Source organism: Austrofundulus limnaeus, unplaced genomic scaffold (genome assembly GCF_001266775.1).
Source record: "Austrofundulus limnaeus strain Quisiro unplaced genomic scaffold, Austrofundulus_limnaeus-1.0 Scaffold402, whole genome shotgun sequence".
NCBI classification, from domain to species: Eukaryota; Metazoa; Chordata; class Actinopteri; order Cyprinodontiformes; family Rivulidae; genus Austrofundulus; species Austrofundulus limnaeus.
The window spans coordinates 226,151-234,178 of record NW_013952804.1 but is presented as its reverse complement, the minus strand read 5'-3'; the positions used below and the strand labels follow the sequence as shown (position 1 = coordinate 234,178).

The window sequence follows — 8,028 nt, the reverse complement described above, 5'->3', positions numbered from 1 at the left end:
ATAGATCTACTGTAATGTGTTTGTATAGTGTAATAGGTGGATATATGTGCCCAGAAGATGGACAGTAGGGATATTGGTTTGGACATGTCTCACAGCAAGTAGGTCCTGGGTTCAGGCCCTGGATTGGACCGTGGGTCTTTGTGTGTGGAGTTTACATGTTCTCCTCATGTTTGTGTGGAGTTTCTATGGTTTACTCCCACAGTCTCAAACCATGATGCTAGGCTGCATTCAGCTCCAGGAGGATTTGAAAAATATCTGTGATCTCAGTGGAATTTGACTGGTTAAAGAAATGTTAAATAAATGTCTATTAAATGTTCAATAAATAGAAAAATACAATAGAAAAATRTAAAGATTACAAAGAGGGATGGATCCTGTTGCAAAGCACTGGATCTTTTAAAATCTAGAACTTCTCTCCGGATGATGAAGCTTTGTGTTTGTGTCTGTAGCAGAGTTTAGTCACAAAAGTTAAAGTGTAGATGTTACTTACGTTTGTGTGGCGTCACCAACAGGTCCAGAGTCTTCTGAGAAAGATTTGGCCACACTGTGGACAATTCTTTCTTTAACTCAGCATCCAGTAATCGCTGGACCACTATTCCTACAATTCCATATTAAAACAGAAACCATAAACAAGTTAAATCACAAATTCAAAARAAGGACCACATGAAGTCCGCTAGCTAGATTCCCTGAAATGTCCAACCCAAAGCAACCACAGCAGGGAATATGTGTCTTCATGATGAAGTGTCAGAAAAGCAGAGRTAAATCCTGGAGAAATGGTTAAATCACTGCAAAGTGTTCCAATTAATCCAGCCAGTTTATTCATGTTCAGCAATAAAACATTTGTTGCTCTGGTTAAACCTCTGAACTTTTTAAGTTTGTTAAACATAATAGTGCTGTCAGCATACATCATCATGAAATACTTCTCATCAGTCACTGTTTAAAACAGTAAAAACAAACACAAAAACAACYAGACTTCGGTTCTGGAGTTGAAACSATTGTGAAGGGTAATTAGAGGGAAACTGACTGGGTATCAGGATCAGTGCTGTAATTTACGCATGTGACCAAAGCATCTGTCTTGTGAGCCGGACTAACAAAGACCCTGATGACTCCAATGTGAGTAGTACAGTCTGCAGGTGATTTTAGGTTACAGAACTGAGTTTCATATCCAGTTTAAAGTTCAGAACTTTACAGTCTCCTGTTTTAAATAGTGAAAATTATGGGACCAGACACATTTTGAGCTACAAAAACAGAAGTACASTTCTTTTGTTTTTAACTTTTTTTATTTACTGATAATCTATACCGTGTTTTTATTAGTTAAAGTGGTACATTCTTTCATGTAGTACCATTGTCCGAGTATGTACTTAAGTATCTATTCTTTATCTTCAGTTGTTGTGAAATGCATATTTGAATGTTTGTTGTTCTCAATATTTATTATGCTTTGTTCATGTTCACTGCGTTCTAAATGTTTCCACCAACAAGATGAAMAAGTACTTCAAGTGAAAATCAGTAATTAACACTCCTATTCAGGTTACTGTCAGCTTCCTTTCTTTAGATCTGATCCATTTGAGACATCAGATCAGACAAATTCAATTTTGTTCATCTTCAATGAATTCTGAGTGCTTTATTTAACTTCTGCACACACTGCTGTTCCCAGTCAAAAATGAGCAATCCTTCAAAAAATGTGAGAAACATGAGGAGCATGAAACGGACTTCAGCAGATAGTTAACAGTCATATCTTTCTCATTGTTTGGTAGTGGAAACACTCTTTTCCCCCACAGGARCCACACTCCTCAAAAATTACCAGCCTCAGTTACAACTGTTGTCAACTGGCTGTATGAAGGTTTTTTTGAAGCCTTGCTAACAGTTTTTTCTGAGGCAGTACAACAACCAAACACCATAATGATACTGAGGCCAAGATCCTGACATGAAACATGCTGTAGAAAACAATATACAACATGGTTATGTGTTTGTTTGTTTGTTTGTTTTTACAGTCTTCAAATTTTAAGTTCATCTGTTGTTTAAATGAGTCGGGTTCATGATGCCATGAGCAATAATCAAATGTGGCCACCTTGGCATTCTGACCATTTAACCAGAGTTAGCTTTTGGGACCRGGAATGTGACAACTCTGGTGGGGAAGAAACCTGAGCTTGTGTGTGAGGTACTCACAGCATGGGATCCAAAACCAATGTCCTTGAGAGGGGCTGGACCTTATTTCACTCTAGAGTTACCCATGGTGAGAGGCATCAAGCTGGTGTGGGTCTACTTTTGTCTCTCCAACTAGGTGCCTGTGTTTTCCCCAGCAGATGARAGGGTAGCTTCCTTGTKCCTTCAGGTGGGGGGACGGGCTCTGACAGTTKTATGTGCCTACACATCAAATTCAGCAGTTCAGAGTATCCAGCTTTCTCTGACTCCTTAGCAGGGGTGCTGGAAGGTGCTCCAGCTGGGGACAMCTTTATTCTGGTGGGGGACTTCAATGACCACGTGGTAATGACAGTGTGACCTGGAGGGGCGTGATTGGGAGGAACAGCCTCTCTGATCTAAACCAAAGCGGTGCTCTGTTGTTGGACTTCTRTGCTAGTCACAGTTTGTCTATCATGAACACCATGTTTCAACATGAGAGTGTTCATAAGTGCACGTGGCACTAGGACACCCTAGGTCATACATCAATGACTAACTTTGTAGTCATATCATGTGATCTGCGGCCATATGTTTTGGACATTCAGGTAAAGAGATGAGCTGAGTTGTCAACTGATCACCACCTGGTAGGAAGTTGGCTCAAAAGGAGAGGCGATTTGCTAGACAGACCCTGTAGACCCTAACATCCAGTGAGGGTTTGGTAGCTGCTAAAGAAGGAGTTCTATTGGGTCTTGTTGGCTGTTAGAACTCCGGAGGTAGGTGAKGGGTATTGACAGACCAAGCAGATATCCAGTGGCAGGGGAGGCTGCTGGACAGACCTGGTAAACCCAAATATATAGTGAATGTGAACTGGGAATATTTGGAGGAGTCCCCTGTCCGTGCAATCTTCAACTCTCACCTCTAGGAGAGTTTTTCACATGTCCTGGGTGAGGTCAGGGACATATGAGCATTCCCTATCCCAGGCTGTACTTGGTTTGAGTTGGGAACTGCTGACTCCGACTGAGAATATTGTTGGGTGGTGAAATGAACACTTTGAGGATCTCCTCAACCCACCCTCCATGTCCAACTTTGAGGAGGCAGAGTCTGAAGACTCAGGGGTAGTCAAGTCCATTACCATGGTAGAGGTCATTGAGGTAGTCAAAAAGCTCCTTGATGGCAAGGCGCCAGGGATTGACAAGATTTGCCCTGGGATGCTGACRGCTCTGGATATTGTGGGGATGTCATGGCTGACATGTCGGATGGAGGAGTAGGACAACTCCTGTGGAGTGGCAGGCTGGTGTGGTAGTTCCCATTTTTAAAAAGGGGGACTGGTTGTTGTTGGTGGTTTTGGTACGGGGTTTGGGACTGAAGATGATGAAGTCTGATTTGTCACAGTTCACTTTGAGTAATTTTAAGTGCATCCATGATTTTATCTCAGTGAGACAACTGGTCAGGGTGGAGTGAGTTGTAGTCGTGCTGTATTTGTATCTGCTATGCTGACATCATCAGCATAGCCGGAGAAGTGAAGACTGCTGCTATAGATGATGGAACCAAGAGRTACAGGATGAAAAGTAGAGGGCCAAGCACYGAACCCTGGGGGATGCCTTGTAATAAAGGAGCAGTGGAGGAGGTGCAGTTATTGACCCTGATGAATTGTTGCCTGTTTGTGAGATATGACTGTAATCAAATGTGGGCAGTACCAGTGATGCTGAGGGAGGATTCAAGGTGGGAGAGAAGAATGGTGTGGCTAAGGTTATCAAAGGCTGTGGTGAGGTCTAAGAGGAGGAGAATGCAGAGATGACCARAATCTGAGGAAAAGTGTTGGTAGGATGGAGATGGAGATTGATTGATGAAAAGAGCTGAGTCGAAAGGCAAAGTTCTCTATTTACTGTGTTGTCTACATTTCACCCTACCTATAGTAATGAGGTGTGGATCATGACAGAAAGAACAAGATCCTGGATACAAGAAATGAGTCAAAATGAGCTTCCTTTGTAGGGTGGCTGGGCTCAGCCTTATAGATAGAGTGAGAAGCTCCATCATCTGGGGKCAGCAGCTCGGAGTAGAGCCGCTGCTCCTCCGCATCGAAAGGAGTCCGTTGAGGTGGTTCATCTGAATAGGATGCCTCCTGGACACCTCCCTTTAGAGGTGTTMCGGCCACGTCTCACTGGTAGGAGGCCCTGGGAAAGACTCAGGACTTACTGGAGAGATTATGTATCCTCTCTGTCCTGAGAATGCCTTGGGGTCCCCCAAGGATGAGCTAGAAAGTATTGCTAGGGAGAGGGATGTCTGGGTTTCTCTCCTGGACCTGTTGCCACCTCAACCAAAACTACGGATTAGCCGAAGCAGATGGAGATGTTCCAGATCACAGGAACCTGGTGTCCATGTCCAATTGTCACTGTGTGAGACAAGGGACACCTGGACAGGTCTCAGTCCATCACAGGGACATCTGGACARGTCTCAGTCCATCACAGGGACACAGGGACATGCTCTCACCCTGGAAAAGTTTAGTCAYCAATGAACCTAATATACATGKTTTTGTGGGGAGAAACTAAAGTAGCTGGAGAAAACCCTCACCTGTATGGGGAGAAAAAACTCCASTCAGATGGGTCCSAGGTGGGAGGTGAACCTGTGACTCTGTGTGCCATGCTGTCTGCAGCTCAAAGAACCAAACAGAAAACCTAAATTTGCTCCATGATTACAGAATAAGAAGATAAAGGACACCTAATAGCTTTGAGTGAGAATCTATGGATTATCATGGATTTCTGTTCAGATATACAGGATGAGTCATTTTTGACGGGGAAGGAAGAACTAATCAAGTAACGAAGACAAGATGAAGGTTATGTACATATCATGTTAAGCCTTTAAATGGATATTTAATCCATAGACTGAAATATATAGATCACTAGACTGAGCCCCGCCCATCCCATCCACCGGTAGCGTCTGTGACAGCATGGATGAGCAGAAATGGAGACCAAACAGGGCAACAGCTCATGGCCACCTGTTATAATCTGTATTTATTTTCTTTAGTTTTCTAGTGTTTTCTGTGTTCCCCTGTGTATCYTTCCCTGGCTTCCAGCCCCGCCCACGCTCRGCCGTTCCCTATTGTCTTCCCAGGTGTTTCYGATTTTCTCTTAATTTGTTTGCTTTATATTCTGAGTCTYGTCACCTGTCTTTGTCAGTTCWTTGCGCTGTATCCCTCAGCCTGTGTGGTGTCCTGTCTGTTCCTCCTGAGAAGAGAAGTTTCTGTAAGYTTTTTGYTGCCTCATCAGGCCTTCTTTTGTTAAATAMATTTTGTTTTTTGCACTTTGGACTTTGCCTGCRCCCTGGGTCATTTTACCAGCTAATCCTCACAGAATRAACCGACCAAGATACCCAGMCTGCAGGCAAACTTTTTCTGGTCTRCCTCTCTATGAGATGGATGTTTCTGCTCCAMCACCCACCAGAGCTAAGCTGGACTCTGCAACCACGTTGGATAAGATGCAGCAGATGCAGGAAGAGCTGGTTAAACTGTTTGCCCCTCTCTCGAAGACTTCCCCTCCGAGAGAAGTGGTTTCTGGTGATTTTTTTGCCCACCCTCCGACCACTGTTTTTCTTTCTGGGGTTCCAATGCCCAAACCGGCTGTTTCCACGTCTGAGTCTGGCTGGACCTCCTGAGTCTGGCTGGGCCTCCTGAGTCTGCTGGGCCTCCTGAATTGGTGGTCCCAGTTCCACAGTCGGTGGTCCAGGAGTTGGTGGTCCCGGTGGTCCCTGAGTCTGTGGTTCCACAGTCGGTGGTTCCGGTGGTGGTTCCACAGTTGGTGGTTCCAGTGGTGGTCCTGGAGTCGGTGGTTCCAGTGGTGGTCCCAGAGTCGGTTCCGGTGGTGGCCCCAAAGTCGGTGGTTCCGGTGGTGGCCCCGAGTCGGCGGTCCTTGAGGTTCGTGGGTCGGCTGCCGGCCCCTCCATGTCATCTGGGTCGGTTGCCATTGTCTCCACGTCCCCCATCGCCTCCTCAGCGCCTGGGTYGTCCCCCATCGCTTCCTCAGCRCCTGRGTCGTCCCCCRTCRCYTCYTCAGYRCCTGGGTCGTCCCCCRTCGCYTCYTCAGYRCCTGGGTCGTCCCCCRYCRCYTCYTCAGYRCCTGGGTCGTCCCCCRTCRCCTCYTCAGTGCCTGGGTCRTCCCCCATCGCCTCCTCAGTGCCTGGGTCGTCGCCTTTCGCCTCCTCAGCRCCTGGGTCGTCGCCTTTCGCCTCCTCATCGCCTCTGTCGCCTGTGTTCGCCGTCGCTGGCGCGCTGGCTTCAGCAACCTCCGCTGGCTCTTCGTCTGCTCCAGTCTCCTCCCTGGGCTTTTCATCTGCTCCAGTCTCCTCCCTGGGCTCTTCGTCTGCTCCCGTCTCCTCCCTGGGCTCTTCGTCTGCTCCCGTCTCCTCCCTGGACTCTTTGTCTTCTCCCGTCTCCTCCCTGGACTCTTCGTCTGCTCCGGCCTCCTCTCTTGACTCCTCGTCTGCTCCGGGCTCCTCTCTTGACTCCTCATCTGCTCCGGCCTCCTCCCTTGACTCCTTGTCTGCTCCGGCCTCCTCCCTTGACTCCTCATCTGCTCTCGCCTCCTCCTGTGGTTCTACGTCTGCTGTTGTCCCTGCCAGACCTTCTGTTATGACGGGGTCATGCATTGGAGAGTTTCCTGGTCGTCCCCCTGGACTTGTGTGCTTTTTGTCCTGAATTCCTCGGTGTTGTGTCCGTGTCCTGTACCTCTTCCTTTTCGACGTCGGGAGCCGTCGTTAAGGGGGGGTGGGGGGTGGAGGGTCCTGTCATAATCTGTATTTATTTTCCTTAGTTTTCTAGTATTTTCTGTGTTCCCCTGTGTATCTTTCCCTTGCTTCCAGCCCCGCCCACGCTCAGCCGTTCCCTATTGTGTCTCCCCAGGTGTTTCTGATTTTCTCTTAATTTGTTTGCTTTATATTCTGGGTCTTGTCACCTGTCTTTGTCAGTTAATTGTGCTGCATCCCTCAGCCTGTGTGGTGTCCTGTCTGTTCCTCCCGAGAAGAGAAGTTTCTGTAAGTTTTTTGCTGCCTCATCAGGCCTTCTTTTGTTAAATAAATTTTGTTTTTTTGCACTTTGGACTTTGCCTGCGCCCTGGGTCATTTTACCAGCTAATCCTCACACCACCATAGAAACTAATAGATAAACAGCAAGCTGAACCAGATCTGTTTCACAAATTATCGGTCATGTTTTTATAATAAATTAATAATTATGTTAATTTCATTCAACAATCATGTAAAACAGCAAATTTATACCAGAAAAAATATATAATTCATGAGTAACAATTATCTAAACCAGACCTGAAGTCAGCCTGTAACTTAGACTTTAGCTAGTTGGAAAATGATGACTTCAGCTAGTAATAAAGTTTTTTCATTATATTTTTCTTACTGTCATAAAAACTAAGAATATTTGTATTTACCAGTCAACAGTTAGAAAATGTTTTCTGGTCATAGGATGAAACTTGTCTCTATTAACCATCTTCTCAACAAGTCAGGTTCCTCTAACAGAAACCTAAAAATACTCACATTTATAATATTATTTTACACTGTGGACGTCTAAATATTAATCAGAGGGCAAAGTAACAGTTTGTGTAAAATTATAACATGATTCAACAGTGCTAAACTCTGTATATATGTTCCACAAGCTAATATCTGTGTTATGATTCTGTCACTGTCTGCCCAGATCTTGTTCCAGTTTAGTTTTATTATTTTATTTCATGTCACAGTTCCTCCTCATAGTCTTGTTCCCAGCCTTACAGCTCACATCCAGCTCCTGCTCATTGCTCTCGCCCCTCCCTTCATAGAAAACCTAATCAAGCTAATTTTATTGACCTTTTTCCTGCAGTATTATAATACAGTCTCACTCTCCAGTTCACTGCCAGATTATCATCAGCTTGCCTGTGG

General features: G+C 45.4%; 1 protein-coding gene across 1 annotated transcript in view; it reads right to left on the bottom strand.

Annotated features, from left to right (window-relative positions):
* cacna1ba (calcium channel, voltage-dependent, N type, alpha 1B subunit, a) overlaps positions 1–8,028 on the bottom strand; it is a gene marked incomplete in the record, with an annotated part of 226,765 nt that overhangs the window by 32,459 nt on the left and 186,278 nt on the right. The window contains 1 exon segment of the mRNA XM_014023993.1: positions 488–595. Coding sequence (XP_013879447.1) covers positions 488–595 — 108 coding nt within the window.